The 22766-nt window shown below is 40.3% G+C and overlaps 1 protein-coding gene across 7 annotated transcripts in view; it reads right to left on the reverse strand.

Moving 5' to 3' along the window:
* Dennd1a (DENN domain containing 1A) overlaps positions 1–22766 on the reverse strand; it is a 463938-nt gene that overhangs the window by 215392 nt on the left and 225780 nt on the right. For 6 of the 7 annotated variants that reach the window (XM_076928664.1, XM_076928662.1, XM_034495130.2 and 3 more), the window contains 2 exons: positions 22073–22126; positions 9330–9440 (listed from right to left, as the gene is read on the reverse strand). In XM_076928664.1, the coding sequence (XP_076784779.1) occupies positions 9330–9440; positions 22073–22126 (165 nt within the window). Of the gene's footprint in view, positions 1–9329; positions 9441–17738; positions 18006–22072; positions 22127–22766 lie in introns of those variants that run through there. The other variant, XM_076928665.1, reaches the window with a different exon arrangement.

Raw genomic sequence — 22766 nt, forward strand, 5'->3', positions numbered from 1 at the left:
CATGGCCATGTGGCTAAAAATGGCTCAAGGGGATTAAATATATGGCAGAGACAGGCAACATCAGAAAAGAATGACCCTGATTTGAAGTCTGATTCTCTCTCCTCCTACCTTGCTGTCCTTTTTCTGAGGAAGATTCTACCATCAGGAGTGTTTGAGGCATCTAGTTGGGAGATTCAGTAGCCAACGAGCTAGGAGAAGAGCAAACCTGTGATCTTCTCTCATGTTTGTACAAATCCTTGTGTGCCTGGCCTAGTCTCAAAGCATTCCAAAGTGACCATACTTGCTACTTTCAAAACCATCAGAGGAAATGAAAAACCCTCATCCCACTAACATAACACATAGTGCTTCAGTGTTGCTTCCTTTACAAATGCCTTCGAGATGTTTGCCAAAGTGGGCCCAGAGATTTTCAAACATATTAAGAGGGAAGTAATTTTAATCTTGCCCATTTGTGTCTCTTGGGTATAGGTATGATTTATGAGTCATAGGAAATAATCTCTTACTGCTAAAACCTAAAAAATACCCAGGACTGGGAAACATTTCAGTGGCTAAACAGATTGTTGCATAAGCTTGAGCATTTGAATTTAGATCTTTAGAACACATGAAGAAGCTGGGTGTGGCAGGACATGCTGGTAACCCAGAGCTGGGGCTGAAGACAGGGAGACGCTGGGGCCTCACTGGTCAGCCAGCCTCGTGCAAACAACTAGTTTCAGGCTGAGTGATAAATTGTCTCAAAATAAACAAATAAACAATACCAACAGTAATAATGTAGAGAAGTGATTGAGGAAAGGCATCCCCAGTGTCGGCCTCTAGTTAGCACATCCGCCTTACAGGTGAATACAACTATACATATACTGACACACATGCACCACCCACTTCCCCACAGAAGAATATATGTGTTTATTCTGCAAATTGCCCCTATTGCTCAAATAATAAAATTCTAGGCATGTTTTAATGAAATGGCTAAAACCCCCCTATTTTGGTTCTAGATCTATTATCAACCATGAGCCCTGAGTCACATGGTTGCTCTGGCCTCCACAGCCCTGTGAGAAGTGGGATAGATTATGCTTAGAGATAGATGCCCCTCTCTAGACTGGAAAAGGCCACAACCAAAACTTGCAAAGAGAAGATCTCTCAAAGAACTAAGTGTTAGTCTGTCTCCACGACTGTCTCTACACAAACATATACAGTCTCTGTTATATAGTTCTAAGTGGAGATGAGCCAATGGTACATAACCAACAACACCAACAAATTAATATTGTTTCTGCCAGGGAAGAACAGTGTGCTCCATGGTCCCAAATCTGGCTGTATATCAATCAAGAGGGAAATCTGGATAAACATCCTGGGTTCTTCACTAGACCTTTTGAACCAGTGGGTTGGAGATGCTGTCTGTGACCTGCCTTTTAAGCGTGTGTTCTGGGTGTTTCTAACAGTATTTAGAATTGCTAATAATTTGAGTGCTCTGTCTAGTCCAAAGCAGGTGTTCAGTGTTTGTTCGAACTACAGAAGTGGCACCAGAGGAGGAAGAAAATCAGTGTGGCAACTGGGGTGGGCTGAGGTCGTGTTAAAAGGATCACAGGCTCTACTGCTAGCAGACTGTGTATTATAGTCTCCTCAACATCACAAGGTTCTTTTTGCTCCAGTAACAGTTCAAGGTGAACAGAAGGAAGCCAACTTACACATAATTAAATGAATAGAGTCCAAAAAGCAGTTAATTATATTTATGTTTTAAAAAACTGACATAAATAAAACATAAATTTTCCTACTTCCTATCAGTGGAGGTTTCTTTCGTTTACTTTTAACGGTTTTTCATATTCTCTGAGCCACAATAAAATTTTATGTAATGGAGATTAGAGAGGCTATATGCCACTCGAGAGTTTGGCTGCTGAGCCTGTATTTCATGCCACTTCATTACATTTTGTTAAGGATTTCCCTCTTCACCAAAAGGATTAGCCTGCTTCTCACTTCTTTGAATACTCTTCTTAGGTTGTCAGTGTGACTAGGTTAATCTCAACCCCAACCCCCTCTCTCAACATATAAAAGATGAACAAACAAAATGTTCGATTTATTTTATTTTTTTAAATAGAACACTAAATTTAGTCTTAGACTTCACTGTTTGGGAAGTTTCCAGTTACAAGGTCTTGGCTTCCCTTGAGCACAGTTTGAAACAAAATAATGCAGTTTGTTCCTACGGCTGGAACATGCAGAGTGGAGTGTGCAGGCAAAGAGGCCCTGGCTCAAGTCCAGTGTTTCAAACCTCCTTAAACTGCCACTCTCTTCTTTGCTTCAAGGGCTACAGATAAGCAAACAGGATTAGTTTGTTCTAGTGCAGGAGAACCAGGAAAGCTTTGCACATACTGGTAAGATGCCTAGCTACTGCCTGGGCTGACACAGCCATGGTAAGGTAGAGTTCCTCCAAAAAGAAGTGAAAATTAAAGCAAATCTGAAAATGTGCCTCAGCTCCAAACTGTCCTTTCTTGGGTCAGCAGAGCAGATGGTGTGCTCAGACAATGGATGGCTGTCTGCGTGAGTGAGTGTGTGATGGGGCAGGCAAGGTTGGGAAAGGATCCAGGACTTCTCGTGAACACTGAAACATCTACAAAGGCCAAGCTGGGGGTGTGGCGACGAGACACAATTATCACCTACCACTTGTCCAGGGCATCAGTACACAGGCCCTACCCGAGTCCTACATTCTCTGGGGAAAATGTGTGTTTGTCTAGCTGAGAAGAAATGGAAAAATAGTTCTGTGTTAGTTTTTTTCTTTTCTCTAAATGAGGTACCATTAGAAAAATATTAATTGTTCTCATAGTTATGGGATCTATACATAATTATGTGTGGAAGCTCAATTGCGTAGATTTGCCATCTAATAGTGCTTTCTTCTTAAGTATTTGTTTAAACCCATCTCCTGGATGGTCTAAATAAATCCCTTAGTTAAGTAAACATGGCTTTTCATCAATTAACTAGAGAGTCTGGGGTTTTGAAAGTTCTTCTAGCTCCCCTAATTTAGAAAAGAGATTATCTGTGAGCATCTGCCTCTGTATAGAAAGGGGGAAGTTATAGTCAAGAGACAGAAAGCTGGAAGGAAATGCAGCCCACGGCTCCTGAAGCCACTGTGCTGTCTCAGTCCTACCCCAAGGCTCTGATCAAGGTAGCTTGGGAGACTGGGCAGACATGAAGTCTAACAAAGCACTGATAATGGTAGAGGAAGGGGCCCTGGCCAAGAGACAGAAGTGTGCATCACTTGTGCCCAGATTTGAGCAGGGCACATGGCGGTAGTGGGGGGGGGGTTGTAGCTATGAAATATGAAGTGAAGAGCTTAGCTGTATGCATGTGAAAGCAACACCAGGTACTCAGATCCATGGTCAGGAGAATCAAGCTAAGAATGTTTCTGGGTACACAAGTGTCATGAGGAACTCATGATAAGTGGAGAGTTACCAAGGAGGCGGTATGAGGTAGCCAGAAGGGCCTGTTCCTAAAAGAAGTGGCTTTTAATTTCATCTCTTCAGCTCATTTTAAACAAGATATTTCAACTTTTTGGTTGTTAGTATTTTCATGTGTAAAAGGGTAATAAAATCAAGTTGCTCCTGGGGTTGCTACAAAAACTAATGAGATTATGATAATCACGGATGCCATAGACATACACACATGCAAATATGCTTGTTGATATAAGTATACACAAGAATGCATGTTACATAGCACCTCATACACTGAGTATATGGCTCAGAGAGGTTAATGTAAAAGAATCTAAAGAAAGTGGTAGAAGACCAAGGGTCTGCCTTACGAAATACTGAGTGTGATCTACATGAAGGTGTTGTAGACATTTATTCTGCAGATGTGACCTCTGGTAGTCCTGGAGCTCTAATTGTTATGTAGCCTGGCTTACTTTTCAACTAAATCAGCACAACCAGCTCATCCGGTCACCTTATCTAACAGCTCTTATTATTTTGTCTTTTTATAAGAGTTTTCTAATTTTCTTCATGGAGTGGATGTACTTAGCAACCTATTTTATTATCTGGTTCTAGTGCTAGTTCCTATACAAAACAATCCCAATCAATATAACTTGGTAGCAAAAATAAGAATTCTGAAGGGGCGGAGATTCTCTTGTATCCATAGTTTCTGACTATTTCTTCCTTTCTAGAAAATTCCCTCTACACAGAACATCATGATTTATTTTGTGGTTCTGTCTCTTTCTCTCTGACTAGTCCTTCTCTCTGACTAGTACTTCAAGCAAGTTTTTTTTTCCACCTTCCCAAATGAACAGGATTCTCGGTAAGATAGAAATAATTCAAAGAATGTGGAGTAATGATAGTTATACAAGGCATGATTTCTAAGATGTTCCTATCTTTGATATACTAGCTGTCCATAGTATTTCCAAAAAGCAATGAGTTAAACTTGGATGTGAAAATATGGGAGAGAAATAGGATCCGTGTGTTCCAAGAAATCAGAGAACAAGATTTAGCCAAGCCTTCCCTATTTATCATTTATAAGGGAAAACAATCAATGAACATTAACTGAGCAAAGAAAACAAAAACTTACATTTGTCTTATATAGAATATCACAGCATTATTGACCGGGACACCCTGGGATACACATTATCTGACTCTGAACTAAGCAGTGCTAGGTTTGTCTCCAGACAGTCTGTATTATGGAAGATGCACTCTGGAGTGTTCAGTAGCCTTTATCTTTTAGATCTTAAATAGCTCTGAAGAGCATTAAGTTGTATCTTATCAGACAAACTAGAGACCATGGTTTGTTGAGGTACTGTAGCCACATCAGGGTCTCCCATGAGGGTCCGCAGAACATCTCAGGCTGAAACAGCTTTCACATCTGCCTCATCTATGAGGTAAGTAAAAGCTGTGCTGGATGAAGTCAGAGGCAACAATGGCAAGACCTTCATCCAAATCCTGAATCTGGAGACAACCACAGGTTTGAACCCACCTCCTGTCTGCTCAGCTCCTTCAGCCTCAGAGACTCCACATATAGAAGAGAATCTGGATTCTACTGAGTGCCTTCTGGCTGGGAGCAGAATCCCATCTCCCAAGAAGAGGGTAGTTTCATCATCAGTCACAGAGCCCAGACCTCAGCTGCAGTCAACTATCTGTAAATAAACAAAACCCCACAACCCTACCCACAAAAAGGAGAAAAACCTTAGCAATGATTCAGCTTAATGATCATCCCTATCCTTAACTCAGTTACACAATACAGAATTAATCTTGTTTCTAAATAATCATTTTTTGGTTTTGATCTGAAATATTAAAATCTGACCTCTCAAATAAAGCATTTATTGATTTATTATGAACATGTACACATACTACATGGCAGACCGTGTTCTAAGATACGTATTAACTCATTTTAATTTTACTAACATGAGGTCAATTGCTCATTTAAAAGCTACTCCAGTAAAATGGTGAGAGAACAAGAGCAGAGAGACTAGACAGGATGCGATGATTTTCAAGAAACTTTGTTCTAAATGGGAGAATAGAAAGGGGGTAAAGGGAAGAATATAAGTGGGATGAAGTGGACGTGACTCAGAAAGTTGTCTTTTTTGAAAGTTACATTCATTTATATGTGTGTGCATGCATGCATATATGCATGTGGAGGCTGGAGGACAACTTGTAGTAACAAGTTCTTTCCTCCCACCACTACCACATGGATGTTGAAGACTGACCTTAGGTTATCAGCCTTGGCAGCAAGTGCCTTTATCTTTGAAGCCACCTCCCTGCCCATGCTTTGTCATTAAGGTTTAAGAGTCTCTGTATCATGTTGGTGTGTGCTTAGGAAAGCACCAGCAGAGAAGAAACAAAGACTGGGCAGAACTAAGCTCTTGCTTCTCTGCTGGAGCACTTCCTCGAGGTGGCATGGAGGCATAATGAGGCATTAAGAAGCACCTTCTCAACAAGGCATTTCTCCTGTCAGAGAAAATCCTGATCCCTTTCCCCACTCCTCTGCACTATCTCCTCTACTCTCCATTCCTGGGTACTTCTCAGTAGCTACTGGGCTATTATAGGTAGTGTGCACTCTGATTTAAGGTCTCCTTTACTCAAATGTGAGAGCTTCAGGAAATCAGGTACTTTTGTCTATTTTTGTTTGATGTTGACTATTGAAATACACTGTGGGACAAAGTCATCTGGACACACAAAGTGACTGGTTATAGAGGACAGTTCACCCACAAGGGTGGGCACAGTACAGACTGTAGATATCAGATGTTGACAGGTGTGACAAGACAGCTGGACTCTTTTCTGGATTCTATTAGATGGGTTCAGAATGCTGGATTAGGAGTTTGAGACACTGCTTCACCATCTTCTCATTTTCAGAGCTGTAAAATCTTAGGCATCATTGTTTTTTTAAAAAGAATTATTTATTTAATGTATATGAGTACACTGTAGCTGTCTTCAAACACACCAGAAGAGGGCATCAGATCCCATTACAGATGGTTGTGGGCCACCATGTGGTTGCTGGGAATTGAACTCAGGACCTCTGGAAGAACAGTCTCCAGCTCCACATCATTGATTCTTTAACCTTTGCACAGAGACTACCTTGTCTCTATCCCTTGGGTGTGGTATCTTACTTTTTTGATAAAAGTTCTTGAAATAGAACCACATATAAAATTAAGTACATCATACAAATAAATTTTAAATAAGAAAACTTAAGCCACCAAAACCTGTCACCTAACTCAGAGATTAACAATCTAATAGTGACAAGACCCAGTGTGGCCTGCTGTCACTCTTGTACCCAAAGCACTGTTGGAAGTCAGTCTTAGCCATTGGTTTATCTACTGTAAATGAGAAAGTCAGAGTTCAGTTGCAAAGAAGGCTACATGGCGTCCAACACAGTATTCAATACTTGTTGTTCTGAGAAGAGACTGATGAACCCTAATCCAGCTGAAGACTGAAAATGGGCTAGGGTGCACCTCACTAATGGAGGGCTTTTTCAGTATGCTGGGTTTGTCCATATTTAAACATTAATTTATTTGAAATCTGCACGAGTAAAATAGAAACTCTTCTCTTCTTCCCACAGGTGGACAGCTACTGCTGAAATGTCTGCCTGGTTTTGACAGACAGTTCAGTGCCTCCTTTGTTATTTATAGAGCCTTTGTGGGCAGTTCCTGGGCCTCTATTCTGTGCCATTAATCTGCCTACATTCCCAGTATAACCATTAACACAGCAGACCAGTGAATACAGCTTTACAGAAGGTCTTACTAAAGCAAACTAAAGCTATCACAATCCATTCATTTTCTTCAAGTATGATTTTGGCTCTTTCTTTTGGCTTTCCCAAATTAATTTTAGAATCACCCTGTGATTCTGGGTTTGAAAAAAAAATCTTGTCTCAAAAAAAAAAAAAAAAAAAAAAGGCTGGAGAGATGGCTCAGCAGTTAAGAGCACTGACTGTACTTCCAGAGGTTCTGAGTTCAATTCCCAGCAACTACATGGTAGCTCACAACCATCTGTAATAGGATCCAATGTATTCTTCTGGTGTGTCTGAAGACAGCTACAGTGTACTCATATAAATACAAATAAATAAATCTTTAAAACAGAAGAAGAAGAAGAAGAAGAAGAAGAAGAAGAAGAAGAAGAAGAAGAAGAAGAAGAAGAAGAAGAAGAAGAAGAAGAAGAAGCAGAAGCAGCAGCAGCAGCAGCAGCAGCAGCAGCAGCAGAGGCGGCGGCGGCGGCAGCTCAGAGCTTGAGAAAGAGTCACAAAGATGTTCTCTGGCCTCTAAACATAGGTTTATGTGAACACACAAATGCTAACAAGTTGAGTAAGTAGATAAATGTAATAAGGCAGTTTCACTAAATTACTACCAGTGAAATCATATCAGTATTTACTATAAAGTGATTTTAACCTTTGCCTGAGAACTTTCATATTAACCATACTTATCAGGTGAAAAAATTAAAATGTAAATAAGAAAAATTATGTTAAACATACAACAAAAGTTATTATTAATACGATACATGAACTCACTCTAACTTAGACAAAAGAAAAAAAACAGTCTGGGCATGGTGGCTCACACTTGAATCCCAGGGTGAAGTAGTACTGCCAGCCATGAGTTTGAGGCCAGTTTGGGCTATATAGTGAGATCAGGGCAAGTGTAGATTATAAAGCAAAAACCCTATTTCAAACAGACAGAAGCAGGGATTGAGAGATGGCTCAGTGGGTAAAGCATTTGCCATGTTAAGTGTGAGGACTGGAGTTCAGATCGCCTGATCTTACATAAAAAGCTGGATGAGGGATAGCTTGCTAGTCATCTCAGTAGGCAGGAAGATGAAACAGAGAATCCCTGGCTAAACAAGATGTCTGAAACCTCAAGTGCCAGGTTAAATGAGAGACCTGGTTTCAAAATATAAAGTAGAGAAAACCACCTGGCATTATCCTTTGGCCTCTACATGCACATAAATGCATGGCCAACCACATATACACATTTACTTCCAAACATGCATATTACACACACGCACACACACACACACACACACACACACACACACACACACACATATACCACACACACACACACACACACACACACACACACATACCATACCACACATCCAATTTCTTCCTTCAAAAAACAACAAACACCTTCTAAGATAAATGGGAAAAGATATTAACAAAGAGGAAATAAACTAATGGAAAATGGTTACCTCTAACCAAAGATATTAAAGTTAAAACTTAATATATCATTTTATACCTAATTTTATTGCAAGATTAAAAGGTAGCACAAGCACACAGACAGCACATACAAAGACACAGACAATTCTAGCAAAGGCTGTAATGAAAGTGGTTCATTCACTTGTATACAGATGACAACATTCACTGTTCACAGGCCCAGCCTCCTGGGGAAACAATCTGACAGCCCCCAATTCTTGGTGCTTATCAAAGCCTTTGACCAGAGGTCCCACTGTTAACATATTTATTATTTACAAAGTCCCCATATACATGCGGGCTGTTTCAATAACAGGGAGCTCAAAGATGTTTGCTGCAGTATCATCTACCAGAGGATTTATCTATTAACAGCTTAAATGGCCACCAAGAAAAGAAGACTTTAGTAAATCATAACTATATTACTACAATGGAATATAGAGCTAGCATTTTAAAGAAATGACAAAAATAAGCTTATGTGGAGATAAGCACAAAACTATAATTGATCATGAGACTGTAAGAATAAATGAAATGAGCTCTGACACTGTAAAGGGACATGAATAATTAATGATGATGATGTATTACCATATTAGGGGAATGTGGCTGACTCATTTTCCTAAAATTTTCTTTAATCTTGCCGATACATCCTTCAATTAAAATTAGATGACTGCAAAGCCGTCTCGAGACGGTCTACTCACAGTACTGAGCTTGCTGCAGACGATGAGGATCCGGCGTTCATACAGCATGCTGGCGTACAGATGCAACATGTTGTTCACATCCACAGCCACAAAATATTCTGTCAGATTTCTCTAGGAAAAAGAAGAAAGCAAGGCTTGTGGCTTATTTTGTTTGTTCTTATTACGAATAGTATCTCATAAAAGCAGGAGAAAGCAAATAATCAGAAGGCATGTGCTCTTCTTCCTGTCCCACTCTTTCTACCTGGAAGCTCCAGCTCCACTCATGTATGAAATCATGAAATGCAAAGTTCAAAGAGGCCTTGGAGACGAGCAGCCCGAGCGACTGCATCTCTGTGTGGTGATTACGGGTTACAACTTGAGGTCGTCATGCACAGCACTATGTTAGCTTTCCATGTCATTCCAAAGGATGAGAAGCACAGGAACTCTACAATCTCAAAAAACGATGAGACCAAGGCTGAGGGAGATTCCCTGAGATCAAATAGTCTAATAAGCAACGAGGACAGAACTCTGCTCTCATCTTTGGACCCTAGGTCCTAGAACTTTTCTAACGTACGGTGCCATGCATCCTAGCAAAAGAAAGTATCCAAGCTTCAGGTACAGCCCAGCAGGTCCTAGTACAAAGGCGGGGCATTGCCTGCCTCATCCTTACTGTTTCCATAGCATACACTCTCCCACCTGGTTCTGCTAGAATGAAGGTAATTTCAAAGACTTACAACTCCTAAACTCTTCACTCAAAAGGGAGGAGATGTAGATAACCAGCATCAAGTTGTGACAATAAAGTGTATTAAGCAGCTTTTGTTTTTTCCTCTGTATCCTGGGGTTCACTCCTTTAATTAGCATTATGGATTAGAACTCTTCCGATTCCAGCAGGGAAATGGATAATACTTCATTTCTACAACCCTTTCCATATCTACCTGACATTAATAATACACGCAGATATGCTAATTTCTTTAATGCTAGAGGGTTTCTATGCTGCACAATGCAACTCTCAGGAAATGAAAGGAAGGAAGGTAAGCTGTTGCCACGAGTGGCAGTTTATCATGATTAAAGATCTACAAACCATAATTTAAGTAAACCAGTAGATTTTATATGCAAAATACCATAAAGTTCTTTTCCACAATATTATGGTTGAGGATAAGAATGAGCACTTATCTCATGATTTATTACTGTTTGACCAGAGTCTTAGGCTAACCACCAGACTTCACAAATAGAGTAAGTGGACTGACAGATAGCTCTGCTCCCCGACACTAAACACTCCCCTGCACTGTCCTTCCTGGATATTGCTCATTCACTATCTACCACGATGAGGCTTTACACAGGTCATTGTGCTTTGACCTTGAAACCATTCCTTGTACTAGATGTCACTTTCTCTATTTAAAGTTGTAAAACAGAAGCACAGAAAAGTGATGTAATGTAACAAGGGTCACATGATAAGTGAACAGCAGAAGACTCAGTCTAGGTTTTAAATATATGATACCTTAAAGTATAAGCTAAAATATCATATTCAAAAAATATTGAGTGTATGGGAAAATAAGAGGAAATATATGTGCAAAGAAGGAGGAACTCTCCTACCCCTTAGGAAATTGTTGCCCTATTTATAGAGGAATCTGAACATGGCAGGCCATGTGTGCTTTATCTATGTTCTTTCTATTCCTCCTAATAACCTTTAGGTAGGCATTACCATGTCTCAATGGAGAAATGAAAGCTTAGAAAGCCTTAGTTGTTTTTAAAGATTGCCCACTTAGAAAGGGCAGAGCCAAGAGCAGGTCTCTTGAATCTAAAAGTTATCTGTTAACCACCATATCAGTTTGTCTCCTAACAAACTCCATGAAAAAAATAAAATGAGCACTAAAGTCGGATGAAACCAGGCAAGAAGCATTTCTCTGCCCAGTGGACCGAGGAGCGCTGAGTTAATGATGTCAGGGTGGGGTTTGTTCCTGAGACAGTGACACGGCAGAGCAGTTCTCACAAACAAAAATACAAGACCCTCAGCTGAGCATTTCAGAGAGAGCGTAAATGCTGATGAATTATATGAATTTTTCTTTTAGAAGAGGATAAAAGTAACAAGAAAATAGAAATGAGGAGCTTAAAGAAGGCCAGAAAGCCCATTAGCACTTTTGACAGATCCAAAGATAACTCTGAAGCCACCAAAACGTGGCCTCAAGAGTCTGCCAAGAAGCTTCACGCTGAGGAGAAATATGTTACACAGCTTGCCGTCCAAATAGGGAGACACAGCGTCAGAGACAAATCCTGCGCCTTATTTTGGTGGGAGGAAAAAAAAAATCACAAGGATACTTTTGTGGATGGGGAAGGGTGTATTTTTTAAATAAAACACCACTTGACTGAGGCAGGCCCCCATTCCCAGTCGAGATTAGAGGGACTCAGGTGCTTGGTCCAAAACTCTACACAGGTATGTTAAAAATATGTAACATTTAGCCAAATTCTTTCTAAACTGTCATATACTTTTTTTGGTATTTCTCATCCCATCTGTGCTGATCACCAAGATATTTGTGTCTAAACAGAAGCTGTCTCTCTTATCTGCTTCCTCCCCTGCCTCTTTCCTTCTGGGATGCCACCCGCCAGAGTGGGAGGGAGTGCCAACAGCCCCAACCCAGGAACTTCTTGGACAGGGGAGCACTTGCAGGGCAGAGGGGGTCCTGGCTCTCACTTTTAGTTTCCGCCAAGCCTGGGCTCAGAGGAAGCCCCTTGGAGACAGGGATATCCCTCTTGCTATTAAGTGCCCAACAGCTTGAGCTCCATGGTAAACCTCCATTTCTCAGACTTGCCCTGTCATTTCCCACCCATCAGGCCTTTACTTCCTCTCAGAATACTCTTCTCTATTCTAAACATGTTCATTTATTTGAAGAGATCAGCCCTGTGTCACCTCCTCCTGGAAGGTTTCCTGGACTCCTCTGCCAAATGCTCCTTTGTGTTTCCATGGCAATTTGTCCCTATCTTATAGTAACTCAGATTTAAGTAGGTTTTTCTACAAGGATGAGTACCTTTGGATAAATTACAAAGCCCAGCATCTAGCAGTTTGTTGAAAGAATGAATCCATACATGGAGGAAACAAGTGGTTGAAGACTATCTGTCCTTTGGCTCTGGTGTGAGCAGGGCACAAGAGAGTGGTCTAGCAGAGACAGTGCGGTATATTAGGAAGAAAAAGGAACCTGACAGAAACTCAGGCTGAGTCAGATAAGGTGACCAGTTACTCAGTGCCAGTGAAAAATCCCACAGAAAAGAAGACAGGATCACATTTGGGTTTCAGAAAGAGTTCCTTGAGGCTGGAGAGACAGTTAAGAGCACTGGGCTACTCTTCCACAGGACCTGTGTTCAATTCCCAGCATCCACACGGCAGCTCACACATTTTTGTAACTCCAGTTATAGAGGATATGACACCCTCTTCTGGCCTCTGTGGACATAAACATATATGATGCACAGACATACATACATGCAAAACACTTACACACATAAAAACAAAATTTAAAAAAATCTCTCAAAGCCCATGGCAGCAGGAAAAAAGAAGGTACATGGCAGGTTCCTATCTACCACTTACCTGCCACATTCCAAGGGCGAGGAACCCAAGTGTGTAAATAGTTCAAAAGAAAGCTTTAGGAATACATGTTAAAAAACAAAAAACAAAAAACAAAACTCTTAACCACAGGACTTGATATAGAATTAGACTTGGAGAGCAGAGGAAGAAAGGCTCTTTGGCTCTATGGCCTCCATGGTTCCAAGGCTCTGTGCATAACACTTTCTTTTTGTCCAAACATATCAGTGTCCATTTGTTTGAATGCCAACCCTCCTTCTAAATAACCACCATTCCTGTTGAACATGGCATTTCTGCTTCCTGTTCCTCAGCATGAAACCTTGGACCACTGCAACCCCATCACAGGTAAGCCTGGGTACCTGTCCCCTTCCATCCTCTGTCAGTTACTACCAGGTAACACTTATGATAGGAAAAAGAGGACCTTGCTTGGAGGACTGTTTCCTGGGCTCTGCACTCTGGTCTTAGTTTTTTAAATGTCAGTGTGTTGCTAGGCTTGAGGACACACCTTTCTTTGCTTGGACTTTATTATAGACTGTTCCCCTCTCCCATCCCCTGGGGATATGAAAGTGCCAGTCTTGCCAGAACTCAGATCTAAGGGGGACTCCAGAGTGCAGCATAGAAGGTGAATTTCTGAGAGGTATGTGCTGCACCAAGTCGTTGAACCCTTAGCTTCTATTTCTCATCTGTACAAAAAGACATTGGTGAAGGTCTCAATCCAGATAAAGCGGGGAGCAACACCTGGCAAACCGCATGCCCCTGAGGAGCCCCTCCCAGGAGCTGTTCCTTCCTTGCTCTCTACTGGCTCTAGCAGCAGCCTAGGTGGCTGGGGGCTTCACACTCACTGTGATCCATGCCTGAGGTTATGAAGCAGGTGGAGGTCGGGGTGGGGTTGGAACAAGCTGGGCCCAGGAGGGGATATCGTGTGGCTTAGAGAGAAAGCGTCTTAGGTTCAATACCATAGGGAAATGAGATAATCCTCAAACCAAAGAACCGACTCTAAGCTGGGTACTCCTTGGAGCCTTCAAAGCAGATGTTAGTCTGCCCCAGTCTGTCATTTGATTAGTCTCTGAGACGCCATCGCGGAACAGGAATAAAGACTCACTGCATTCACTCTAGAGGCTGATTCCTGGGCCAGAGGCTTGGTTCTGTAAATAGGTCTCAAATCCTAAAATAACTCTTGCTTAAATATTTTACAATATGACTTTTTTTTTTTTAAAAGAGAGACAGGGTCTTGCTACATTGTCCAAACTGGTCACCAGATCTTAAGCTTCAGGCTACCTCTCAACTGAGTGTTCTGAGTAGCTGAGAGTACAGGTCACTAGGCTCAACTTTTACAATATGAAAACAGCTGAAGCCTTTAAGTGATTAAAAACAATATATTCAAGTTATCATAGTGGCACCAGATCTTTAAAAGGGAATTACAAATTTGGAGTGCTAAAATAATTTGCCCAAGAAAAAAATCCGCAAACTCATTTGAACAGTCAAGCGAGAGAAGTGTATCACAGAATAGAAAGCAGAGTTACCCGAGGTCAGCTTTATCCTCTGTGCAAAGGAAAAGACCATTAGAATAAACAATGATCCGACAACTTGTAGGAACAATCTCAGTATTTGATAATAGGTCCACTTCTGCCATCTCAATTTTGTTTATTTGTGAAAGCTACAATGACTTCATAAATTTTTCTACAGCATGGTGCATCTTTTGACAAAGTGGAGTCTGGGTAATGTCACATATAACCATTCACTTAAACACTTCACTCACATCATTAGCTACTTGGTATGACACTGACCAGATAATTAAGACAGGTTTGTTTAATACTTCAAATTAAGGCCTATATGATTATCCATTAATCAAAAGTAAACTTCAAAACCTGGGTGCAAAACAAAATATCTCTTATGCAGTCAGCTTACAATGTAATTATTACTACACATCTGTCCATGATCTGTGACTTTTTCTTAAATGCAGGTCACCTGTTTAAAATTTATAAAGATTTATGCTCATTTAATTACTGACTGCATAAAATTTACTCCTACATGTGTTATCTTGATAGACACAGAAAACCCTGATGAGCAATTACATAGTAATCGTTTCTCAGTGAAAAGCAAGAAAATATTTTTACAAAGAAATTGGAGAAATAATGAGAATTAACTTCAACAAGGAGCTGAAAGTGGAAAGAATTAATTTTCCACGTTTGCTTTTCATTAACAACTTGTAGACAAATTGGCCCAAATGCCAGCTGTAAGGAGCTGTTCTTTTTCCTCTCTCAGGGTCTGGCACTTTGTTTGTTCATTCATTCATCCAACCAGTCAGTCAGTCAGTCAGTCAGTCAGTCAGTCAGTCATTAATACCATGTAGTCAGGCATCTACAAGTTTCAGGTACTAATCCTCCATCCTTAAAGGACAAATGGCATTAACCAACTATCCATGCAATTAATCACATTGCTTACACTAATGATCTCTTAGGGACATACAGGTAGCACTGAAACCTGGACCTAGAAACATCTTCATACTGGGATTAGACTCACCCAGGTATGAATTCTGGTTTTTGCGCTCAGTGACTAAGTAACTGAATTTACAACTTTGTGTTTCCTTGTTTTGCAAAGGGGCTCACAACCACATCACTGGCTAGTGTAAGAGCTCAGGAAGTAACAAATGGTGCCTGGTCTGAGCCACCAGACCTGGAGGGCATTAAACAAGTACTAGCTCTTTCTTTACTTACATCAACCTTTCTCTGATGTCAGAAAACATGTTGTTAGGTTTCATGTTCCAAAGGCCATATGTTGCTTACTTTCTTAAATTTAGATCGTCCTTTAGCGGAGACAATCATATGTCTGCAGAACCCTTTTCTATGGCAAGCACAGGGCTCCCACACTCTATTCACGACACCAGTGATGACAGGGGCCACCAAGACATATCCCAGGGAAAGATGGCATTAATTTGTATAGCCAAGAATGTCAGCTAACATCCAGAAAGGACAAGCCATGGGGAATCGTGTTCCTCAGCTTGCAGTCATACTGAGACCTCAAGGAGGTTGAATAACAATCTCCAGGAAACTAGAATGAGAAAAAGAAAGTTCTGGTGGCACTCAGCACTGTCCTTGAAACTTACCATTTAAGATTTCTGCTCTTCCTGTTTCCCCTTATTAAATAAGAATGCTGAGGTTCTAGGAAGACAAGAAGCCCAAAGGCCTAGGCTGGTGGGGCCCTGTGCCTGGCTGTCTCTGAAACCCATGTTCTGTCTATGACAGCACACTGTATCACATTAACAACCCTGTGGTTATTGCTTGTTTCAATTTGCAATGCAGCAATTTAGTCATTTTAAATTAATCCTTGAAAAATCACCAAGAGATTAAAATGCAAATTTCAACATGGCTAGAACTCTATAGTGATTCTGTGTCAAACCCACACAAATTGGTCTCACAAAAGTTCAGAGTCTCCTTAGAGTAAAAGCTTCCTTGCTTTGTTGTGTGTTTCAGATATGAAATATCGTTTCTTTTTTTTTCCTCATGAATATCACAAGTCAACCCTAGGGGGCCAAACCTTTGGAACGGGGGTTGCTACACCCCACTGACCTGCAGACTAAGGCTAGCAAGCAGAGCCTATGAGCGCCAGGCTCTGTGCATGTGAAATAGGGCTCTTGTCTACCTCTCACAGAGTAGCTGGCAGGGATTAAAATGGAATGGTGTGTGTTAGGAGACTGGCAGATTGGTACTACTATTCTGCTTAGAAACAAACAAGACCAGACCTTTACTGTTTTGCAAAGGAGGATTTAGGAGACAATGGATTGTACACAGGGAATTAGTTCATTAGTGGCAAACCAGCAGAGAAAATCTAAATTTCAAAAATGGTGGGGATAGAGGAGGCGATACACAGTGCAGCCAGGAGCTAGACAGTAAAGCTAGGAGCTGTAGGTGTGTTACAGAGAAGACCATTCAAACAGTTATCTCTAACCTCAGCAGTTAAGGTGCTGAGAATTCAGAAATTATACAAACTTCTAGCTACTTTAAAAACCAAGTTCTTAAGGAATTCTTGGCCCTTAAAATAAAAAGATGAGTTAGATCTAAGTAGCTGACCATGTTATTATTTAGCACAGAAGAGACATAACAATCCATCTAGGCATTTCCTCAAAGAAAAACGGCAAGTTTCTCTCTTCTGCTGACACCACCCTCCCAGGAGAAGTCAAGAAAAAGCATTTTTAAAGTTATCAATCCTGAAGAATAGAAGAGAGACATCTGTCTTCTAAATTGTAAAATGATATTACTAATAAACTGGTTTGTCTAAGGGCATACTGGGCAGTGACTGAGACATTTTAGGTTGTCATAGCTTAGGGGGTAGGCCAAGGAGGGACTGATACCACCATATAGTGAATAACACCCAAAGATGTTAAAAAAAAAAAAAAGAGCACCCCCCCAAAAGACCACAACCTCAAAAAACTAACCAAACAAAAAACCCAATCTAATGATCCATAGCCCGACACAGGCAACAAAAGATTACCTGGTCCAAGGTGGTATGAGACTTAATGGAGGATAAAGAGAAAGCTGGACAGTAAGGGTGAGGTGGGTGGGTGGACATGACAAAAAGCACCAAGCCCAGCTCACACACAGGGCGCAGGGAAGCTCAGGTAGTGAAGCTGCTCAGCCTCCAAAAGGGCACAAGTGATTCATTCCCAAATTTCTTCTCTGCAGCCCCAATTCCTCAGCTGGCTTCCTGCACCTGTCCAGAGGGAGTAATCTGATTAGAAGTTCTGAACCAGAAGGGCTTGGGGATAATGGGTAAAGCTGAGGATGGCTCCAAAAGGACTCATTAGAAAAGGGGACTAACCCAATGTAACCATAGCACATGTCACCTCATAACCCACTCACCTTCCTGAGCACACTCCCCAGAAGAAAACTGACTAGTCCTATGGAAAGGTTTTGATGATATGTGAGTCTCCACCTCTGTACTCAGTCAAGCTCTGCTGATGAGCACAGAACTTTGGGTCAGATGTTCAGTACCCACTCTTAAATGACAAGCTTCAAGTCGGCCAGAGCTCAACAAGTGATTCACAAGACAGACAGGAGCTAGGACTGGAGTGTGAGAATGATGCAAGAGCTGGTGTGGTGATGCAGCTGGTGTAGCAATAGCTCCTCAGGAGGGTGAGCTGGGAGGGCTGTGAGCTGGGAGGGTTGCTGATGTCTACTGACAAGCCTGACAACACAGGAGGGAGAGGAGGAGAAAGAATTAAAATTCTTTTTTAAATCTGGGAATTATAGTCTCATAGATAAGATAAAAAAAATAACAGTAATATGGCCAAAGTAGAAAATATTACAGAATGTAAAAATTGTTGAATAAAGTAGAGGTTGGTCTAAAAGAGAAATGTGGAAAACAGGAAAGACTATGGACATTAGAGGATCAATGCAGGAAGTTTGAATCCTATCTCTCTCTCTCTCTCTCTCTCTCTCTCTCTCTCTCACACACACACACACACACACACACACACACACACAGAGAGAGGGGGGAGGGGAGGGGGGAGGGAAGGGAAGGGGAGGGGAGGGGAGGGGAGGGGAGGGGGAGAGGAAGATAAAAACAAAGCAAAGTAAAACAAAACAATAGTGTGTGAAAATACTTGTAAGCTTAAGGATGTGAGTTTCCAAAGTGGATAAGATGATCAATGCCTAGGAAAATGGGTGAAAATGAACCCATTAAGGTACATTATGGTTCAATTTCAGGATATTAGAAGCTGATAGATCTTAAAAAAATGATAGGGATCAAATTGAACAAAGATCCTAAGCTACAAGAGTGAAAAGAAGCCAGTGTTCATGCCTTCATATTTCTGAAAGGAGAGTGATTTGCAAACTAGAATTCCACATTTGCACTATCTAATCATGAAAGTTCAAAACTGTTGCCTCCAGCAACATACTCTCTCAGGACATTGCTGGAAAATGCTTCTTGAGAATGACAGAATAAAACCAAAAGAGGAAGATGTTAAAACAAGAACCCACCTACAACAAGTTGTACAAAAAAAGAACCACAATCTAACCGCTTCAGCAGTTCATGCATATGGAAATATTGACTGCTGATTTAATATAATTGTCTTCCCCCCTTAAAGACAGAGAAAGACTGGGAGAGGAGAAATAGATAGGTGAGAGGAAGTGTTTTTTGTGTATGTGGATTTCTGGGAAAAGATATCAAAATTATTATCTCACATAAGAAAATCAATAGGTGATATATACAATTAAAAAATCTTGAGATGGAGCAACAGGGACATGTTAAAAGTATGATAAGAGCTGGAGAGATGGCTCAGTGGTTAAGAACACTGGTTTCTTTTCCAAAGACCCAAATTTTGGTTCCCATTACCCATACGGTTGCTGGCTTATAACTGCCTGTGACTCCACTTAAAGAGGATCTGATGCCCTCTTCTGGCCTCCTTGGGCACCACAATCATGTGGGATATACTCACACAGTAACATACACATACACATAAATAAGAACAAATCTTTAAAACAATAATGGAGGGGCTGAAGAGATGGCTCAATAGTTAAGGGCACTGACTGCTCTTCCAGAGATCCTGAGTTCAATTCCCAGCAACCATGTGGTGGCTCACAACCATCTATAATGGGATCTGATGCCCTCTTTTGGTGTGTCTGAAGATAGTTACAGTGGACTCATATGTAAAATAAATAAATCTTTTTAAAAATGCTATTGTACAGTCAGGTGGTGGTGGTGCACACCTTTGGGAGGAAAAAAAATGATGGAAAATGCAATTGCTAAAAACTTGGAAGTAACTGCTTCTGTGACATATAGAATACTTGGAGATTACAGACTTTTATCAATTACTATGATTTCTAAACGATTTGTACTACTTAACAAAAATATTAAGGTTGGTAGTATGGTTCAGTGGTACATTCTTGTCTAGCAGATGTGAAGTTCTGTGTTTGGGTACTTGGACTACAGCCACACACATCATTAAACAAAACATAGTAGATAGATGAAAACAACTTTTAGGCTAATTTAAAACACAAGTAAAACAATGGGGAACAGTATCACTTTTATATTAAAAAATATAAATGCCTATTGCACAGTCATCCTATAAAGTTACAGAGAAAGCTCTGGAGGACAGTCACCAAACTCTGGAGGGAGCACAGTTTCAAGGCTGGGGAAAGGATCGTGATAATTCAGGCTTGCATTTGTTTTTAATATGCATTTCTGTGTTGGTTTCTTTTGTGTGTGTATGTGATAGATTTTGAATGACACAGGCAAATGTTTTTTATACAGCATTATGTAAAGAAGCATCTATGGAGGTACGCAGTTAATACAGTTGGCATTCCATGTTGTTGAATTGTAGCTTCTAAACTTAGGGTGTTTTTTGTTTGTTTGTTTGTTTGCTTTGTTTTTTAAATGAATCAAAGGAATCTTTTGGCTTCAAGTATTACTCAACTCCCAATTCAAGTAGTGATAAATTAACCAGATCTAAATAACACAGAGGCAGGCAACCAGCCCTCTGGTCACCCGACCATCTATATCCCTAGGGCTCCATGAGCACCACCAGGACTCTGGACAGCACTTTCTGAGGCTACAAAGAAAGGCGAAGCTTGAGAAGCACTTCCTCTGAAATGAGGTAATCAGAGCACTTTTATATCACACACACACACACACACACACACACACACACACACACACACACACACACACACTTTTTCTATAAACTAGAGCCTTGAACATGGCAACAAAGCAAGTGAAACACTGCTGTATTTATAGAGGCAGGAGTGGAGATGGCAATGTTTTACTCTTCCCAAGTTATTCACTATCGATATTACATTTATTTTAACTTCAGCCACACTTTTCTAAAAAATTTTTTCACTTTCCAAATTTATTAGAGATATTTCCTTATCTTTTAAAGTTTTTCTTTTAATATATTTTAATTACAAATCTGATCACCACTTTCCTCCTTCCCTTTCCCCCTCCAACCTCTCCCTATTCTTTTTTTTTTTTTTTTAAAGTTCTTAAAAAGTCTTGGTTTGTAATTTTACCTTAAACATAAATTAAATTATTTTTCTAATTGCCTCTTTTTCTAATTTCTTGAGCTGATTTTCTACAATGCTTTATAGAAAACCTTGCACACATCAAGCAAGTGCTATGCTCTGAGCTATGTGCCCAGCCTTTTTAATTTCTCAAATTCAAATTCAACTTCATTGTTCTTACAAAAGCATTCCAGGGTATGAAATTTCTTCTTTGGAGGTGCTTTTGGTCTCATCTTTTTAAATGGAAAGGAATTTTGCCAGCCTGGTCTACAGAGTGAGTTCCAGGACAGTCAGGGCTACACAGAGAAACCCTGTCTCGAAAAAAAAAAAAAAAAAAAAAAAAAAAAAAAAAAAAAGTAGGCAACAATCACAGTCAGAGAGCAGAATGATGGCTTCCACACACCACAATTTTGAAAGATGAAAACTTTTGAAGACTAGTAGAGTGTGAATGAGCTCAAAACCACTGTACTGCATCTCTGAAATGAAGGAGAGCTGATCTCATGCTACTTATATTTCACCACGTGCCTCTCTGGTAGCTGCTTTAGGCTTCATTCTGCATTTTACAATTTATAATCCTAATAAATACTGTGTCCTAAGGTAGACATGTCCCCCAGCTTCTTCAAAGGGCAAACATGAACCTACAGATCTGCCACTTTAGCCTGTTGCTTCTCAGCCCTTCTCAGGACGGTGTCCTCCTACTTCACTTACCACAAGCTTCCTGAGACATGAACACAGAAGTGTGGTTCTACTTATGAACACCTGCCCTTGTAAACTTTCACATGGGAATTTCTTTGCTAAGAACATTTCATCTTATGATATTAGAAAAGAGAACCTAAGTCTCTATTGTGAGAACCTAGGTTCTCTCAAATGGAGATTGTTGCAGTGGACAACAATAATTCTTATCAGTGAAATGCTAAGCTGGTTTTCTAATAGGTAATTTTAGGCTATGTAATATGCCTTAAAAAGACTAGAATAAATTCATATCAACCATTAATAAGTGATTACTTTGAGAAATATGAAGACAACTTTGTGTCTATACTTCATAGGTATTTTCAATTTGCTTTTGCTATTATAACCCATTGTTTTTTATACTTGTTTTAGCAATCCACTGTAACTACACTTGAAAACATACCCTTTTCTTTTAAAAACATAAGCTGTAAATAAATAAATGTAATAGTCCTTTTCCAGGTACTCACGTTCTCAGGTATGCTGGGAAGCTCTCTGCTATCAGGCACAGTGAAGTAAGAATGCTGGAAAAGAAAAGACACGAGCTGCATATTTTTTCAAGAGCATTTAACTAGAACTTTATCCCAAATTTAGGTAAATGTTCTAAAGCATCTTAAAACATGGCTGTTTTAAGAAATATCTATATACTACTTAGGCTAATGTTGGACCAAGCTAGGAGTATTAACTCATCAGCAGGAGAATGAATGTCTTGGGAACATGAATAAAAAAAAAAAAAATCAAAGAAGCTTAAGTCTAAATTCTCAATGAAATATTTTGTGAGTTTCTGAACACAAAAAAATGGCCAGTTCTGTAGTTTGCTGTTCAATAAGGCAGAGGCCTCTTAGCAACCAAATAACACTAGAATCACTTATTAAGTGACAGGATAGCTCAACCAACCCTGCTACTCCATTTCAGCATCTAAGGTCACATCAATCTATACTGTAATCAAAATCTGCTCAGGACAGTTACAGCCAAAGGCCACTCATGCCACATGAAAGAGCTACAGATGGTTGCCAATGTAGAATAAGCTCCTGACTTGCAGTGTGATTGTCATGAAGTCTGGGAGAGGTTGAAGACTTGACTTCAAAGGTTTACAATGAGGCATCTCCATGTTTGTAACAAGCCCATATCTCCAAGTTAAATGAAAACTGGCTGAACTAATGC

Source organism: Arvicanthis niloticus, chromosome 2, assembly GCF_011762505.2.
Source record: "Arvicanthis niloticus isolate mArvNil1 chromosome 2, mArvNil1.pat.X, whole genome shotgun sequence".
NCBI classification, from domain to species: domain Eukaryota; kingdom Metazoa; phylum Chordata; class Mammalia; order Rodentia; family Muridae; genus Arvicanthis; species Arvicanthis niloticus.